We start from the raw sequence: 19,085 nt of genomic DNA, 5'->3' as shown, positions 1-19,085 counted from the left end.
CAGATTTTCTCACAGAAAATGTGGGCGTATTGACCTTGTAGATGGGAGTAGTAAGATCCAATTCTGGATATTGACACTTGCTGTCTGTGTAATTTGGGGGCTATCAGGGGAAGGAGCATTTATAAAAGATGGAAAAAATGTTCCTGATGTCATTTCTGTTTGGAAATTTCTATAAGTCCATGAAAAGGAAGTAATAACTTTGGAATGAACATAAAGGTTTTTGGAAAAATATATAGTTTTCTTTGAGAAAAAAAATCACAACTTTATTTTTCTTAGTTCTTTCTCCTACTCAGATTTCTAACAGATAAAAGAATTCTCCATCCTATTTTCTCTCTTTACACATGCACGCAGACACACCACACCAAATATCTATAAAAATGTGTGCTGTATGTCCTGTTGAGTCTGCTTATTGAGAGCAAAATGGAAATGTGTTAGAAGCAATCGCTTGATTTATTCAGAAGCCAGAAGATTCCTGATGTTTATCGTGAGCACAGCAAACTCAGTGGGTGCAAAAGGTTATCTAAGGGACAGGTGCATTGTTTCTGCCCCAGGAAAGTGTCACTAGCCGCCGCTCACCTCTCCCAGAGAGCTGGCCGGGGCTTTCTGCTTCCCTGGGTCTTAGGCATCAGCTGCAAACCATGGATGCCCAGGTGGTCAGTCAGAAGCTGGTTCTGCAGTTCCCTGCACTAGATCAGATCTTCGCTCCCCTGAACATTAGTTTTTCTGAACCCAGTTTGTGACGCTCTCCTCTTCCAAGGTGTTGTAGTGCGGAGAAAGGGGGATGCAGGAGCAACTAAAAAATCATCTCTCGCTTTTTGTCACCACCCCCTCCCCCGCCCCTGCTCTCGCAATTTATTGTCCCAATGAAGATACAACATATAAAAGCATAAAAGCGATGTTTATCTAGTGGAACGTCGCCCATCTTTAGTCTAATAAATAGTTCTACTTCCACGTTTGCCAAGTGCATTTTTATAATTCTGCTTTCCACTCTCTCCACACACACATAGTATTAGCTTTTTAAAAATGTATGATCCTGAGACCCAGAATAGGCTATTCTTTAGTGAAAACCCTAAGAGAGTGTGCGCGCACCTTTTCGTTTCTGCAGTTGACTAAAAATGTAGTTCAGTGTTTTCTACATAGGAACTAATTCCGATAAGGACAAAATAAAAGCAAACATTATCATCTACATTGGAAGAAGCAGAATAGATCGTAAAGAAAAAAAAATGAGCGGCGGTCAACAACTTCCTAGAACAACAGCAGGTTTGATTCAATTAACCTTATCCTCTTGCCCTCAAGTTCTTTTCCATTGTTCTCTTTTCCTCTCTTTGCCTTCAAACCTCCCACCTCCCAGGAAAAAAAAAAAAAAAAAAGAGGGAGGGAGAGAGAAAGGGAGAGAGAGAATAGGCTTGAGTTGTGAATTTGACCTTAACAAGAAAAGCTTTCAGCTTGGCTCAAGTTTTTATGAAGTGGAAACAGGTAATACTAGTAAAGTTCACCACTCCAGGCGAAATTCTAGGAGACCTGAAACACGTGCCTTCCCTAGAGAGTTTGTTAGGGCTGCAGTGAAGAGGATGGGAAGAATCCCGCCTCTCCAGGAGGCAAACACTGTTGCAAATTCGGGAGAAATTGAATATCACAACTTAATTTTTGAGGAGAGCTTTTATGGCTCTAGGGGTTTCTGGTTCTACTTGGAGATACAAGGTTTATCACAAAACGTTTTCAAAACTCTTAGATAGCATAAAGTCGCATTTCATAGAAGACAGTTCTAGTCTTCCAGGTTATTTTTAAACTGTTTTTTAATGTTTATGTTAGAACGGAATAAGTGACAAAAAAAAGTTATTTTCAAGTTTATTTTTATCATTTGCAAAAGGACATACATAAAACAATGGCAGTTGGCTTTGCTAACTTAAAATAAAATGATCTCGAGTAGAAAATGTAAAAAAAAATGAATCTAGATAAGTAAAAATGGTAGCAAACACTCAATAATAAATAAATCTTCTAACATTAACAAAACAAAATAAAATTGACCAAATGCTTTTTGACACTACTGGGTTATTTTATTTTAATTTTTTTAAACAAACATTTGCAAAGAGCTTAAGGATTATAAGTGGCTGTGTTTAAAAAAACAAAACTGGTCTGCAGTTGGCAGTTGAGTTTGTCCCGGAGCCACAGCAGAGGCGGCTGATAAAGTGCGTGCGCCAAATTTCCTAAAAGACACCAACTTTCTCGCGATCCGATATACATACTGGGTATGTTTATACAATATATAAACTTCAAAGTTCCGCGTTTTCGAACCATTCCATAGTCAAAAGTTAGTCACTTTTGGAGTCTTTGCGTTTTATAATACATTTTGAAACAACTTAGGAATACTAACTCTCCCACACGTAAGTGCGCGCAACACACAGGGATGGATGCCCAGGGCATAATATAAATTAAACACAAACCAGCGACAGAGAAAATACGACGTTTTAGCAGCATATTGGCAGCAGGGAACTAGAATAATGATGCCATATATGAGTACATGTAATTAATTATACTTTATCTGTCTACAGGGGGAGCAGAGGTGGGGGGGGAAGAACACAACTTTAACAAGTTTTCATCAGACAATATTGGACGGTAGGAAATTTGGAATAGCGGCGGCTTTTGCCAACCATCAAATGTAGCTGCCATCTGAAGCCAAGTCGTTGCTAAACAACGACCATCGCTGAGCAAAAATTAAAAGGGTGCGGGGATCTTTAAACACAGGGCTTCCCTCACACTGGGAAAGGGCGATTTTGTTTCTGAGTTTTCAAGGTTTCTGTCACCTTCCTAACTTGCCTCATCCGAGTCACTGTAATGGGAATGGGGGGAAAACTCCCCGTCGCTTCTGTGAGACCGGGGCGAGGTTTTGCTACTTTCCTCCTGCACAGGCTGCAGGATACCCCCGGGCAACGAAGGCGACAGGTTCTTTTGCGCCATCATCGCCGTCAGGGCGCTGTCCTCGAAAGTCGAGAAGTGCAAAGCGTCCAGCTGCACGGAGTATCCTCCCGTGGAGGCCGGGGCCGAAAAGCGCGTCCGACAACTTCCAGGCGGGATCGGCCGAGGGCCGGCGCCGGAGGCCGGCAGCGCCCCCGCTGCGGTCGCGGTGCCCGCGCCACCCTCGTAGGGGTCGGCGGCGCGCAGGTGGTGGTGGTCGGTTTTGCAAGATGCTGTTGGCGGCGGCGGCTGCTCCCCGCCGCTGGGCGTTTGTAGCAGCTCGGACAGGGCGTTGATGTAGATCTGGGCCATCTGCAGGGTCTCGTACTTGGACAGCTTCTTGTCGTTGTTGAAGGACGGGATAACGTTGCGCAGCTGGTCGAAGGCGTGGTTCAGCCCGTGCATCCTGCGTCGCTCTCTGGCATTAGCTGCCAAGCGCCTTTGCTTCTGCACCCCGTTCACCTGTTTGCTGGAAGGGGCGCGCTGGCGGCTGCAGCCCAGCTCGTCCACCACCACCCCGCCTTTCAGCTTGCAGAGCTGTTCCCGCACTTTCACCGGGCCTGGGCTCTTGCTGCTGCAGCTGCCGCCGCCGCCGCCGCTCCTCCGCACCAGCTCCACCCGGCCGTCCACATCTTCCCGGGGCGCCGCAGCCTCGGAGGCACCCAGCTCAGGAGAATGCAGCAAGTACTGGGCGGCGCGTGCCGTGCAGATGCCCTGCAAAGTGGGAGTCAGCCAGGCGCGTGGGTCCGTGCTGTCCAGGAGGGACAGCTCGGCCGGGTAGACGGTGTGCTCTCTCGTCTGCAGGGTCGCAGGTGGCTGCGGCGGCTGCGGAAGGTGATGCGGCTGGGGATGGCGATGGTGGTCCCCTAACTCCTTCACTTCAGCCCAGTCTTCCACGTGCAGCAGGCGGGACATTGCACTGCGGAGGCTCGGAGGCTCAGGCTCGGAGGAGGCACTGGTAAACTAGCTCAACAACAAAAAAACCCTTTCCAGGTCTCTACTGCAATGTCTTATTTTTTTTTTCCTCCTCGACCCTCCCCCACCCTCTCGGAGATCACACACCAGGTCGCGTGCAACGAAGCTTCTCCGGTTGCTGAAGGCGCTGCGCCCCTTTAAAAAGCGGCACGCGCCAGTGTGGCTCCCCCCGCTCCTCTCCCAGCCCCCTCCTCGCGCCGGTCGCGTGTCTGCTCAGCCAATGGAGGGCGCGGGCCGGCGCGTGCGAACAGCCAATCAAAGAGTTTTTACAGGCGGAGAAAAGTTCCTGCCTACTAAGGACTCTGGCGCCGGTTCTTGGTCTTACTCCCACCCGACCGCCCTCCTCCCCCAAGTCTTCAAGTTCGTTAAATTCATATGTTAATCGCGGGTTGTAATTCGACTCTGGTGTTGTGTCGCTAAGTCGCGGCGGAGGTGCTTGAGTCCACGGGGAGCGGGCTCTTGGTTGGAACCAGAGCCGATTCCGGCTAGACTTGCGCGGCCGCGAGCGCGCGGGCTGCTGCAGGAGAGACGGGAAGCTCCTGGCGCGCGGAGAGCTGTCGCGGCGGGGAGGAGCGCGCTTGCTCTTTGCTGACTCCAAGTTAGGGTCGCTGCTTCCACCTTTTGTGCCCAAACATTTAAAATTTCTCATGTTTTATACACACACACACACACACACACACACACACTACATATACATGCCAACACACGTCGGACGTGTATACATATAGTACATAGTACATGTATGTATATGTAAATCTTTGTAGATATGTACTTGCTAAATGATGTACACCAATTAAAATCAGTCTTAGGATTTAAAAAAAGTCTCAGAATGCATTTCTCAATTTTTCATCTCTTGCTTCTGATTGACTTTTTATGTAACTTTTTTTTTTTTTTTAAGTGGAAAGAAACTGTGGTACAGTTATAGGATGTAGCAAATTCCAGATCCTTCCAACTTCTCCGTCCATTTTCCCAACACCCTGCGGCCAACTAGTATGGTAATCTGCAGAAAACTCTGCCCAGAGTAGTTTTAAGGCTGGGATATTTTACACCATCCGTTCCCACAGCGGGGCTCCTTACTAAATGCGGAGCAAGGGTAATGGACCCAAAAGAGAATGAAAGGCATCTACGTTCCCTGCGATTCTGAACGCTTTCAAGGTATAAAATCCCAGAGTTACCTACCCATCTGCTTCAGGATCCCAGGGTTTAAAAGGGCGCGTGGCTTCTCTGGCAACACCCAGAAACCACAGCCTCACCCTCTGCGCCCCTCTAAGTTTGGAAGTGCTCTCCCCCAGGTTTCCCTTCCCCCCGCCACCGCCGTGGGCTAAAAGTCCGTGAGGTCCTGGGCTGAGCTTGGTCCTGGGCTGAGCTGGGTCCTAGCTCTCAAGTGAGCACCTCAGCTGAGTCGCAGTAACCCCGGTCTCTTGTATTCACAGCAAAAAGCCAATCAGAAACACTCCAGCCTTGGGCACGCCCCCGCTTGCTACCAACACCGCCCCATCTCAGGGCTCTCTCGGCATAGACCTTGAGATACCGGAGTGGTATCCAACCAGTTGGTCTGTGTAATTTAGCAGTGGCTGTGGTCGGGATAGGATAGAGAAGATGAACAGAAAAGCTAGCAGAGATAGCTCTATGCAACCAGAAATGACTGTGCCCAGAACGAACTGAAAGTTGTTCTTGCTAGTGTTCGCAGGGAGTTGATCTGAACTGCCACTTAGAATTCTTTGTGCCCTGGTGGGGTAACTCAGTTGGTCAGAGTGTCCTCTCCATACTCCAAGGTTGTGGGTTCGATCTCCAGGGCACATAGAAGAATCAGCCAGTGAATGCCAAAATAAGTGGAACAACAAATCTCTCTCTCTTCCTCTCCCTCCCCTCTCTAAAATCAATTAAAAAAGAAATACCTTCTTGGACAAAAGAATCTTGTGGACTGGATTGGAATATATATCAAATATATATATATGAATATGTATATATACTAATTTTTTATAGTATATTCTACCTATATTATACCAATGATTTTCAACCAATGTGCTGCAAGAATTTTTAAAACATGCAGCATACCTATTTAGTTAGGGGCACTGACCCCTTTTCCCTTAGATTGTCAAATTAAAAAAAAAATAACATCAGCTAACACAACAATAGCTATCTAACACAAATAAATAAAAATTACACCTATTTTTGTCAGATAAGCAAAAAGTATAATATATTAATATATTTTTTTGGTGTGCTGCAGAATTTTAGTAATTAGTTTATGTATGCCATGAGATGAAAATGTTTGAAAACCGCTGTTGTGTACTACATGCTATATTTACCCTTCTGCACCTTTATGAAGATAGTCATAGATAATCTCCATTCAGCTGTAAAGCCTATGGTAGAATGGTGTTACAATGGTACTTAATACATCATTCCTCACCAGTTTTCCCTTCAATCTTGTCTGTTTGCTGCTGTGTAGGGACAGTCCTGGGCCTTCCCACCTTAAGGTCCAGAAAGGTCAAAGATGGATTTTTATGTGAATAGTTAGGTTTTTCTGTAAGTAAGTACGTTCAATAATATGAACAGAAAGAAAAGCAAAAACAGAAAAATCCAAACCTAATCTGAAAACCATTGATAAGAATAAAGAAAAAATGAATAAGAAAAGTCACCTCATGCGTTGTTTTTTTTTGGGGGGGGGAGAAAATTCTCCAACTTTTTGATGATTGGAATGAATGCTATTGGAATCTACTCATGATGTTATTTCTATAAATAGTACTGCTATCTAAAATGTACTACTTCAAAAAATAATTGCTATTAATCATGGGTGTGAAAAGGTGACTTTTAGAAAAATGATTAAACATCTTCTATGTATGTATGGCAGTTTAAGCAGCTAGCACCTGGAATTATTAGCTGTTTATATTATATTTATTCCTCATACATTGACTTTCCCCAACTATGTCAACTGAAAGTTGCTCCTGGAATTCTTTCACATAATGTGACTAGCAAATATATAAGCTCACATTTTCCTGGGTTTGCATCATTCAGATCTTTTGTCTGTATTTTAAATTTGACTACATAACTTCCAAATAATCATTTTTCTCTGGGCTTAAACAGTTTTATGGGCTGTAGCCAAATATTTGCTGAATACATGGACTAGCGATCTCAATTTGCCTGCTTTATAGAAAATCATTAGTATTACTACTATTTTTAAAAACAGGTCCTAATTTTTAGGTGAGTAATATAGAATGTCCCAAAAATGTAAGATTTTTTTTTTTTGGAGTTTGTAGTATTTCATTCCTTTTGCCCTTAGAATAAACAGGAAGCGATTTTTCTTTGCCCTCCTTTCCTTTCCTTGTTCTCTTTCTCTTCCATTAGCTGGGGCTAAGGAAGTGAAGTATCTGAGTGGGGAAGGAGATACAGGCCATGGTGCATGGGGTTGGAGTCTCAGTCGTGTGAACACGATGTACCTGCGTAGGGTTTGTGGCATGGGATGTTGAACATCAAGTAACACGAGTGTGTGTAGGGGCTGAGTGTGGCAGCAACAGCAGAATGTAGGGTGTGGCAGTTTAAGCAGAGAGAGGAGGGCTTCTGTGTGTGTGTGTGGACAGCTGGATTTGTTGCATACAGAAAGATTGATAAACAAAGAAAATATTGGAGGACCTTAAGAGTAAGATTTCTCACTGTCAGAAAAGAAAGTTACAAATATGGAAATGGAGAAAGCTGTAGAGTTTGATTTGAACTGGTGATTTTGATATGAATTTATGGTCTTTGTATAAATAGATGATATAAATATGTATAAATATGTATAAATAGATGATAGAAATATAAACAGATATAAAGGTAGTGTGTGTGTGTGTGTGTGTGTGTGTGTGTGTGTGCGCGCGCGCGCGCGCGGTGTACCTACATACATTCCCTAGCTCTTTTCATTCTCAGGGCCTGGGATCAGCAAGGGGCATATCTGGCTCCTAGATTTTAGTTTCTAAATAAAATTGTCCACTAATAAGAACCAGGGTTCTTGGAAAATAGGCTGATTCCAGGTTTGTGGTAGAAAAAAATAAAAGATGACATGTTAGAAATAAAGAAGTACTCAAAGAATGATGGACACAAAGTCAAAAGACCACAGGGACCTGCTTAAAGCAGGTTCCACTGACAAAATATAGGACAATTGTAGCATCAAAATATGTACTTGATAGCAACAGATTACCTACCATTGAGAAATAAAGGTATCTATGAATTCTTGCTAATATAACAATAAATGAATATATTGATGGTTTGATAAATACTTTGTACATATATGTATTGATTACATGAAGGAAGATTGACTCTACTGCTATGGTGAAGTATGGCAGACACCAACTTAAGTGGTCAAAGTTAACATCACCAGCAATGGGACAATTCAAATATATGAGCCATTTGTTAGGATGCAGAAAACATAGCATCACTTCTATGATATTCCTGTCAAATATGTATATCCTGAATCCAATCAAGAGAAAACATCAAACCAACCCAAATGAGAAACATCCTTGAAAATAGCCAGCCTATTATCTTTAAAATATTGAGATCAGGAAAGGCAAAGTCTCAGGAACTATCCAGGCTAGTGGAGGATAAAGAGAGATCAGAGTAAATCTGGTGCATGATACCAGGTGTGTGGAGGCCTGTAGTTACTGCTGAAACTTTAAGTTACATTTTGCTCTGCCTTTCAGGGGTCTGTGATGATCAACAAGAGGGTGGGCTACTGTGAGAGCAAAAGGGAGAGACAGGTGAACCTGTCTTCAGAACTTCTCGGTGGTGAGTCCTGGTTGCAGGGGTCCTGAAGTCTGAAGTTTGGGTTCTTCCTCTTCCTGGGGCAGAGTGCCATGGAGCGTTCTGACAGGAGATGACTTGACCCATACTTAAGTTGCAGGGATTCTCTGCAGGACATTCAGGGCCGCAAGCAAGGGCCTGGAGCCACTGGTGGCCCTGGGTAGAATATGCATTAATTAATTAAAAAATTTTGCTTTGCTTTGCTACAGTAAAGTTGGGTTTATGCTAATGGGTTTATGAATTTTCAGGTTTTAATAACGATTTCATTCACAAGAACTCAAAGAATATTTTTCCAGGGATGCCAAAAATTGAGTATCAACTTGAAATGTGTTCTCTTACATGTTATTTAAAATAAAATTTTCTAAGTCATGATGATTTCTCCTAAGCAGTGGCTTACTTTCAACTTGCAAGCATATCAAGTCACCCTATCCATGAACTAGGCCTCAGTGTTTCCTTCTCTGTTGGCTGTTTCTTCTCTATTAACTGCTCACGAAAGGTGAGGCATCAATGTAACCAAGTAATGTAAGGGTCTGGGATGCCTGTCCATGTAACTTACTAAGGCTCTCTGGTACCTGCTTGGGTCTGGTGATCCAGAATGTGTTTTTCCACAATATGATGGAATGCTATTTTGCTCCACTCCCTTCCCACATCTGGCTTGAAGTGATAGTCAAATCAGGGGGGTAGATCTCATTTGTAGTCATTTAACATCCCTTCGTAAAGAGTCCAATTACCACTAAGGCTCAATGACTGCTTTTGGAACAGGTGGATAGGTCTCTGCTGCAGATGGTGCGGCCTTGCTCCCAGCTCTTAGGGATCAGGGCTTTGCCTCTTATACTGGGACGTGCAAAAGACTCTAAATGGCAGACTTATGTTCCACATATACCTCTAGCGCAGGGGTCGGGAAACTTTTTGGCTGAGAGAGCCATGAACACCACATATTTTAAAATGTAATTCCATAAGAGCCATACAATGACCCATGTACGTTATGCATTATCCAATAAAAATTTGGTGTTGTCCCGGAGGACAGCTGTGATTGGCTCCAGCCACCTGCAACCATGACCATGAGCAATAGGAAATGAATGGATTGTAATACATGAGAATATTTTATATTTTAATGTTATTATTTTTATTAAATATTTATTTGTCTGCGAGCCAGATACAGCCATCAAAAGAGCCGCATCTGGTTCGCGAGCCATAGGTTCCCGACCCCTGCTCTAGCGCCATGGCTTTGGCTGAATCATATGATCTGAGGGGCAGGGATGCTTATTCTACAGTTTAAATCTGCTACAAAGCCACACTCAAAATTAGTTGCTGTCTGAATTAACTGATAAATAAGTTAGAACAATATTCCTAAGTATGGCATGTGCTTTCTCCAAAATCCAAAGAGGACTACCAGGCATATTGTTTTCTCAGTGCCAAAAGGTGCAAGGCGTAATAGCTTGCCCATTTCTTTGGGGTTTTTTTTTTTAACATGTCAAAAACTTCTGGAATCCTAAACACATTGCCAATTTGTCAGGATCCTGGATCTTTATAGGGTAAATCTCCTATACCCTGGCCACATCTGCCTTACAAGGCATTCCTTATAAAACTACTATCTGCTCCCCAGGTCCAATTAAAATGATGCCATTAGTAGAATGGACCACTATGACATTCTATTGATATAAAAGGTCCAGATGAACAAGGTCCCTTTATCACCACAATGTTAACATAGCCCCAGGTCAAGACTGTGAATGTGCTGTTTTTCATCCAAGTGAATCTGAACTGCTTCCAGTGATCCTTCCTGGTAAATCCACCAGATCCATAGCTGCACAGTAAGTGCAACAGTGGCCCAGCATCTGAGATCAGAGCCACTGCCTGCTTTAAGCAGTCTACTGTTATCTTCCATGATCTGTCTGATTTTTGCAGGTATCAGACCAGAAAATTAAATAGGAATGTGACAAGGGCACTCCTTTGACATCCAGTGGTGCACATCTTTGAGAGTGACACCAAATCTCTGTAGTTCTGTCCAATGTGGACCACTGTTCTGACTTACTACATTGGGGAAGGGTGCACTTTCAGAGGCTTTTATCTGGCCTTTTCGGCCACTATGGTTTCTGATTTAAGGGTTAGGTAGAAAATGTGAGGTTTCTGACAACTGCTGAGCATATCCATCTAACTTATGCACTTAGGGACTGGAGAAATCACCCCAGTCTTGCTGCCCATTAGACCTCTTTCAGAGGAACTTGGGAAGGATTCTATTTATCTACTTGGCCTTCAAATGGTCCCACTGTAACAAAGATCTGTGATGACATTTTGGTTCTCCTGATACAGTGTCAGTTCGCATCTTTTATCCAAAAAACACTTTGATAGTCTGTGTAATTTTCTTTTCCAAGTATATTTCCCAGTTAAAACTAGTTTAAGTCTGTTTGCAAAAGGATTGAAAGTATCTTCAGGAGGATTTGATATCTTTTCCAATGACTAGCCCAAACTTGTTCAGGTGTAGAAACTAGAAAAATATTAGTAAATTTTTATTTTGATGGCTGACATCAAATTTTGGCCTACCTACTTTTGGTCTTTTCTGGTCACTCAGATCAAGTAATACTCTTATTAGCTACCTGTATTCATTTCTTATTGCCACCATAGCAAGTGTTTTGGTTATGATTATCTAGGGAAAAAGAATCAATAGGAGATTCTCTATAAATTTATATATTTTGAGGAATTGGCTCCCAATATGGTAGGGGCTAGCAAGTCTGGAATCTGCAGGCAGGCCGGCAGGCTGGAAACTCAGGCAGGAGTTAGTGCTGCAGGCTTACGGCAGAATTTCTTCTCTGGGAAATCTCAATTCTTGTTCTTCTGGCCTCCAACTAAGTTAAAGCAGCTCACCTATATTTCTGAGGGTGATCACTTTTACTTAAAGGATTGTGAAATGATTGTAGACATTAACCACATCTACAAACTACCACATTAGGGTTTGATCGACTAACTGGGTACTATTGCTTAGCCAAGTTGATACATATAACTAACCATCATAAAAAATAGTAACAAGCATAGTGGCTTAAAACCATATACATACACTGCCTTACGGTTATGGAGGTGAGAGGTTTGAGATCAGTTTCCCTGGACCAAAACCAAGGTGTCAGTGCGCCATGCTCTTTCTGAAGCCACTATGGGAGAGGACTCCTTTCCTTATCTTTTCCAGTTTCTAGAGGCCACCTGCACCTCTTGGCTCTTCAGCTTCAAAGCCAGCAGCATAGCATCTAAAAATCTCTCTGTCACCTCTGCTTCTGCTGTGACACCCCCTTCTCGACTCTGCCTCTTGCTTCCTGCCTCCTTTACCGTACCTTACTGGGCACACCCCAATAATTCATGATGACCTCCCCTTCTCAAGATCCTTAACTTGATCCCTTTGCAAAGTCCTTTTGACATGTAGGGGAACAAATTCACAGGTTCCAGGGGATCAGGATGTGGACCTCTTTGGGGGGGGTCTATTATTTATCCTTCTGCACTACTGTGCCCCTGGAAGCAATGTGGTCTACCAGCTATTGCCACAGATCTGTTAGGGTCAACATCCCTGATTTCTGTTCTGGTTCTGCTTCCCAATTTAGTACAGGTATACCTCATTTTATTGTGCCTTGCTTTATTGCACTTCACAGGGGTTGTGTGTTTTTTTTTCATAGCAGGGTTCCTGACTGTAAATCCTAGCTTTCAAAATAGATTTACTGAGTTTTCTCAACAACACGAGTGCTCCACTTAAGCACTCCCGTTTTTCTTTCTTTTCTTTTCTTTCTTTCTTTCTTTCTTTCTTTCTTTCTTTCTTTCTTTCTTTCTTTCTTTCTTTCTTTCTTTCTTTCTTTCTTTTTTCTTTCTGTCTCTCTCTTTCTTTCTTTCTTTCAATTTTTTTAGTGGAGGTGGGGAGAGAAAGAGAGAGAAAGACAGACAGACACACAGGAAAGGGGAGAGATGAGAAGCATCAAATCATAGTTGCAGCACCTAATTTGTTCATTTATTGCTTTCTCATATGTGCCTTGATGAGGGAGCTCCAGCTGAGCAGTGACTCTTTGCTCAAGGCAGCAACCTTGGGCTTTAAGCCAGTGACCATTGGGGTCAAGTCAGCAACCATGTGGTCATGTCTATGGCCCCACACTCAAGCTGGGGACCTGCACTCAAGCTAGTGAGTCTGCACTTAAGCCAAATATATGAACCTGCACTCAAGCCAGCTACCTTGTTTTTTTTTTACAGGGACAGAGAGAGAGTCAGAGAGAGGGATAGACAGGAACGGAGAGAGATGAGAAGCATCAATCATTAGTTTTTCGTTGCTCATTGCGACACCTTAGTTGTTCATTGATTGCTTTCTCATATGTTCCTTGACCACGGGCCTTCAGCAGACCAAGTGACCCCTTGCTTGAGCCAGCGACCTTGGGTCTAAGCTGGTGAGCTTTTACTCAAACCAGATGAGCCCATGCTCAAGCTGGCGGCCTCAGGGTCTCGAACCTGGGTCCTCCGCATCCCAGTCCGATGCTCTATCCACTGCGCCAACCGCCTGGTCAGGCTACCTCGGGGTTTTGAACATAGGTCCTCAGCATTCTAGGCTGTTGCTCTATCCACTGCACCACTGCTTAGTCAGGCAAACACTCTCCTTTTTGATTTAGTGAGGAGAGTTTCTTCTTGGCTCTCCTTGGAAACAGTCAGCTGATGACTTCTCTGGTCTTAAGCATTAACTAATGAAGTGTACCCTCCTCTCTAAGCATCCTTCCACCTTTTTCTGAAAACTCTGATTAAGCTTTTCTGACATTTCCACCTCATTTACTGTAGTCAGGTGCTTCTCCCAACTTTAAGAAATCCATTCCAGCATAATAGTTGGACTGCTAGGATATTAAATTCTGAGTTATTGAAGTTCCCCTAGGTATAGCAGAACTTTTGGTCAATAGTTCCTTTGCTTCCACAATAAGAACAATACTTGCATGGGTTGTGCTGAAACTTTCCCCTAGCTTTATGCTTACAAACTATGAGAAAGGTAAGGCCAGTCTTAATGGAGATTTGCAAGAATGATCTTGGGAGGTATTTTACTCATGTGAGATCTCTGCATGGTCTCCAGGCAAGGGTGTAGGCTGTTCTTGAATAATGGAAAGCAGGCTTTTTCAAGAGGCCTAGATGGTCCAGCAGAAGATGGGGATCCAAGTACATGCACCCACATGTTTCCATGCTGTCCTTGGTTCCCCATTTCTTCTCTACCAGAGCCCAGCATCGGAAATTTGCCACAGCTGTGTAGTAAACCCTCTCTACAATACTGCTACTTTCACAATTGGGCCTGATTTTCAGCCTGAGTTGCCCTCTGGCTTCAGTAAATGTGCATGTTATAGAGGTTTCCTGGATTTCACATTGTGTCCTGAGTTGGTGGTTGGTTGACTTGAGCCCACAATTTTCTTTCAGAGGTGTATCCATGTTACTGAATCTAACATATCTGTAGTCTTTTACGACAACCACTGCTGCCATATCTCTCAAATGGTAGCAATAGTGCATAAACTCAGTAGATCCCCTTTCTCCTACATCCTCTCCCAATTCACCATGGATGAGACTCTTAGTAATAGTACCCACGTAGCATGCCAGGGGTTACCGTATTCACTTAGTACTAACAGTGCAGTCTTTGCTGCTATCTGGCCAGTGAGCGATCCAACTCCAGAATTCCACCAGAGGTTATGCTTCCTAGACTACTTCAAGTATGAATTGTTTTAGCTTGGGTTCTCTCCAAAGTAGATCCTTAGACAAGGATTCACATTGTGGTAAAATGGGTATTGGCTTTTAAATTATTTATTAAATTTTTCATATTTGTATGTATATATTTTATGTATTTAATGGCACACATGCTACATTTCTCAATTAATTTTTAAGTCTCTTGCACTACACAATGAAATAAATTCCAGGTGAATTAAAAGTTAAATATAAAAACATGAGATTATAAACATATCTAGAGTAATGTAACTAAGTGTTTTACTGACATCAGGCTAAGTAAGGCCATTCTATGCATAAAATCACTGGAAGATTTAATAATTCACAACTTCATTAAATAATTTAAAATTAATACTTTTAATAAGAGTTCCACAAACTACAGTACATAAAAACTAAAAAAATTTCTTTTTGTGTACAAAAATCAGAGTAGTTAAAAGTAAATGACAAACTAGAAAAAATACTTGCAATAAATTTTATACACAATGAGTTAATAAACATAATATAAAAAGAAACTACTAAACCTGATAAGAAAATGACTAGTTCCTGATAGAAAAACAGCCAAAAGATAAGAGCAGATAATTCATGAATGAGCAGTAAAAATGGTCTGTAGAGATGAAAAACATATTCAACCAGGAAATATGAAGGAAACAATAAGAAAGTTCCAGTTCATTGTTTCAGATTAAACACAGATACCCTCCTCAAATATCATTAATATGACAGAAAAAGGACCCAAAAAGGATAAATCCAATGAGAATCGCTAAAGAGACAATAACAATGAATGATGTTAACTAATTTTACAAAATGGAAACAGGTAAACAGGCAGTAATTGGCGTAGCAGAACTGAGAAAGCCTATACCCTTGGTCTACGGGGAAAGCCTAGGAGAAGACCAGTTTTTGCCCCAGATCCATGGAGATTCGCAGCTGCTGGAGACACTGGGTACCTTGGAAGGTAAGTTGAGGCAAGGGTTGATGGAGGAGAGGGTGCAACCTAATCTTGCTATTGGAGTGCATGCAAATTTAGACATCTGTATATTTCTAAGGCTCCTTTATTACCTCTTTCCATTCTAAATGAAGCCCTCACCACTTGTACAGTAGTCAGTAGTAATGATTCCTTCATTTGCTTTCTCAGAAGCTTCAAAAATATTTTTATTTGTTCAACTGATGTTGGGACAATTTTTGTATCTGTTTTAAAGACAGAATTTCTGCATGCACCATGCAGAAATTCTTGAAAAGTCTGCAATACTGACATTCTTGGTACCATGTGAACACACATTTTAGGATGCCTCTTTAAGTGGAAGTTTCTGAGTAATGATTCTGATAATCAATTCAATTTTGGAAAACATAATAACAGTTCTCTGGGATAGTTTGTGGAAAGTAAAAACTTTCCTGAATTTATTCAATGTGTATATATGAGCACTTTCTAGTTGTACAAAACAACATAAGGCAAACAAATTTAGGGCTTGACTCTTGCTAAAATCTGTATATTTTAAATTTGGTTGCTGGATTCTCTTAGGTTAAAGACCACATTCCTTAGTGTGGCCTCTAAGACTCATTCAGCCACATTGTCATTCCAGTTCTCAGAGGAGCTTTGCTTTCTCTCACTGAGGGATGATTGCTGGCCTCTGTCTGAAATGGTCTGTACTCCCCACCTCTTTTCCCTAAACTTGCATTCACTGTTAGTCCATGCATTTTACTTCTGTAAGCCTTGTAAGACCTAAGTAAAATTAGCTTAGGTTTCTTTTTTGTACTTTCTCATTGCTTCTTATTTCTTTCCTTCAAAAAACTAACCTCAGTTGGTAATTACACATTCATTGGTACAATTATTTGTTTAATGTCTTTCTCTGACCCTGGAGCGTGAACTCCTATTTTAGGTTCATTGCTTAACACAGTGTCTGGAACGTGAATGACAATTAATAAAAACGGAAAGAAATAGTATCTTCAAGATCAGTTTTGTTTTATTACACTGCTCACAAAAATTAAAGGATCAGTGAACATGCAGATACTTTCAGCCTTTTGCATAGTGCATTTTCACCAATGAAATAAAAGTTGGTTTTGTGTCTCTTTTGCATAATTGAACAACTTTCTTTGACTTGTTGTTCACTTTTCTGATGTTACTGTTTAATAAAAAAATTAAATGCTTCTTTTATTATCGCTTCATATTCTTGTTAAAATATCCCCTAATTTTTGTGAGCAGTATAGTTTCTTCAAAAAATGATTTAGTTACTGCAGAATTTTGATCTAGTAAAAAAATAATATTCTCTGTGTAGATTTTCAGCTTACAGATATTTGGTTTTGTTTGTGAGACATGAAGATGGGAAATTTGGGGTAATATTTATATTAGGGGCTGCTGAACCCATCTTCTTAGGTAATTTGTATACATTCTGCTTATTAAGGATGGTCATTCTAGAATATTGATGGTAACTATGAGTATCTGGTTCAGATACTAATGGGTACCCTGTTAACTTTAAAGAGTTCTTTATAATTTCTGGACCTTATAATTATAAAAAGATCAAATAGAGAAGAACTGAACTCACCGAAAAGATAAAAATGGTTGCAATTTGCTAGGCAGTCAATATAAGCATAACTATACACACAGTGCATTGAAAAGGACACATGGTGATATGATATTCCTCTGTTAGTAAGTTTCATCCCTCCTGCGAGAGAGCTTGTGGATCCGTATCTCTTGGTACCATTTAGATTATCTTCATTCTTAACGCCTGGGCTGTAAATCCACGGACTTCCTTTAGTTCCCACAAGTATTCATGCCTTCCCAGGTTCAGTAAGAACAATCACTTAAAAAAAAAAGTCAATCCCGTTGCCAGTAGTAGAGTTCTTAGTCTGTTTGAAAGTGTGCAGAGTTCAGTCTTTCATTACAGATACTTCCCCACTCTCCCCACCATTGTGTCTACTGGCCCAGTTCCATCTTGTGCTGGAACTTCTAATGTGAATTCTGTGAAAAGCCTGGCACTTCTGCCAGCTATGGGAAGAGGCTGGTCTTTGCATTCAGCTACCTCTTTCTACAAAATGCTACCTGCATTATTCTTTTCTATCTTGTGATCTTTCGCTCTGCATTATTTTCATCCTGATGTAATAGTGGGAGAGTTGATCGCCTCTGATTTTGGAAAAGAGGCACGCTTTGCAGTGCGAGGTTAAACTGGAATGCTCACTGTGTATCACTACCAAACATCCTCTTGACTACTTACTCTTGCCTGGTGTTTAATTATAGTAATTGTTTCTAGCTCAACTATATTTACTCTATGAGAAGAAACATCTCTTTTGCCTGTATGTAGCCCTGGATGTGGAAGATCAAACTATTAATTAAAGAAATTCATTTTTATTATCAATATCTAATCACCAAAGAAGAAATCAGAAGTTAAACAGAAAACTAACTTATTGACAAATTTTATTTAATAAAATAATTTACCAAAAATTTTTGAAAAAAAATGTAAGATCTCTGAAAAAAGAAAATTATATCAACCAAGATAGTCAAAAAGTATGTCTGTGGGTAAGGAAGAGTTTTATATTTTGGGATGACAGTGTAAGTGACATCAGTGATACTGAGGACTTTAGTTCTGAAAAGGAAACTACGATGTAACATTGCAGCTCACCAGACGAGTTGCTGTAAGACACACGTGTGCTCGCAGGTGGCTCCATCTCTTGCCCAGCTGTATTCATCCTGATACCTATTCCAACATCTTAATCTGTTTTCCGACTTGGATTGGTCTATTCTTCTTTTTCAGCTACCATGACCTGAGGATCATCTTATTTCATATGCTTGGCCTGTCGTTTCAGCAACAGCTTTCCTTCCTGGGGTGAGCCTGCTCTTTGCTGGCTCCTTGGCTCAGCGCCTCTGACCTTGGGTGGCTGGTGCTCTGAGTCTCTCTGGCTCCCTTCCCACAGCAACTGGTGACTGTAAACTATAAGACAGTGCGTTATTTTTTTTAAAAGAGGATTAAAGTGAAATGTTAATATCACAGCCTTAAGAAAAGAGTTGGGAATTTCTCAGTTCACTGAGGTGGTGTGTTAGGTTCAGCTATTCTGACATAATTTTCATGAAGGAGATTATGAATTCTTTTTTTTTCATTTCATTTAAAAATGTTTTAGAAACTGATATAAACATCGAATGAGTATTTTCCCTACAAACCTTTTTCCTTGCTCTAGGAACCTGAGGAACGGATTAGAGTTGAAATTTTCTATTTAGGTTTAAGATCTTACGCCAGAGCTCCTGGGATACCAAGTCTCTCTGATCATCATTCTCTCACTCAACAGATCTTTCACAGAAATGTTATGTTATTCCTAAAAGTCCATAATAATAAACATTTAGTTTTGGAAAGGCTGGTATATTCTCAGTAGAAAGACAAAATTATTTTTTTTTCTTATAGGATTGCTGGGTGTCAGTGGCTCCATGAGCGCTCTCTTTTAACTTCTGGACTGAAAGTTAGCATTCAGCCTGGAACAGAGTGCTCTAGTGAGACTGATCTCATATTATATCAGGTAATCCAGAGTTCATTTTGAATAACCAGCAATGAAAGACCGGGTTAAGGCTTTGTCCTGTGGGCTTCCTCAATGGTGTGTGTGTGTGTGTGTGTGTGTGTGTGTGTGTGTGTGTGTGTGTGTGTGTGTACACACACACATGCAATATATGAGGCTTGTAGGCCAGGAACACATCTTATAAC

General features: G+C 41.5%; 1 protein-coding gene across 1 annotated transcript; it reads right to left on the bottom strand.

Annotated features, from left to right (window-relative positions):
• Window positions 1–1,835: 1,835 nt before the first annotated feature.
• ATOH1 (atonal bHLH transcription factor 1) lies at window positions 1,836–4,060 on the bottom strand. The gene has a single exon (XM_066385005.1). It carries the CDS (start codon window positions 3,868–3,870, stop codon window positions 2,809–2,811), a length of 1,062 nt encoding a protein of 353 aa, XP_066241102.1. The 5' UTR covers window positions 3,871–4,060; the 3' UTR covers window positions 1,836–2,808.
• Between the last annotated feature and the right edge of the window lie 15,025 nt (window positions 4,061–19,085).

This window comes from Saccopteryx leptura, chromosome 5 (genome assembly GCF_036850995.1).
Source record: "Saccopteryx leptura isolate mSacLep1 chromosome 5, mSacLep1_pri_phased_curated, whole genome shotgun sequence".
Lineage (NCBI taxonomy): Eukaryota > Metazoa > Chordata > Mammalia > Chiroptera > Emballonuridae > Saccopteryx > Saccopteryx leptura.
Note: the sequence above shows the minus strand (reverse complement) of the source record. Positions and strands in the feature narration are given on the sequence as shown.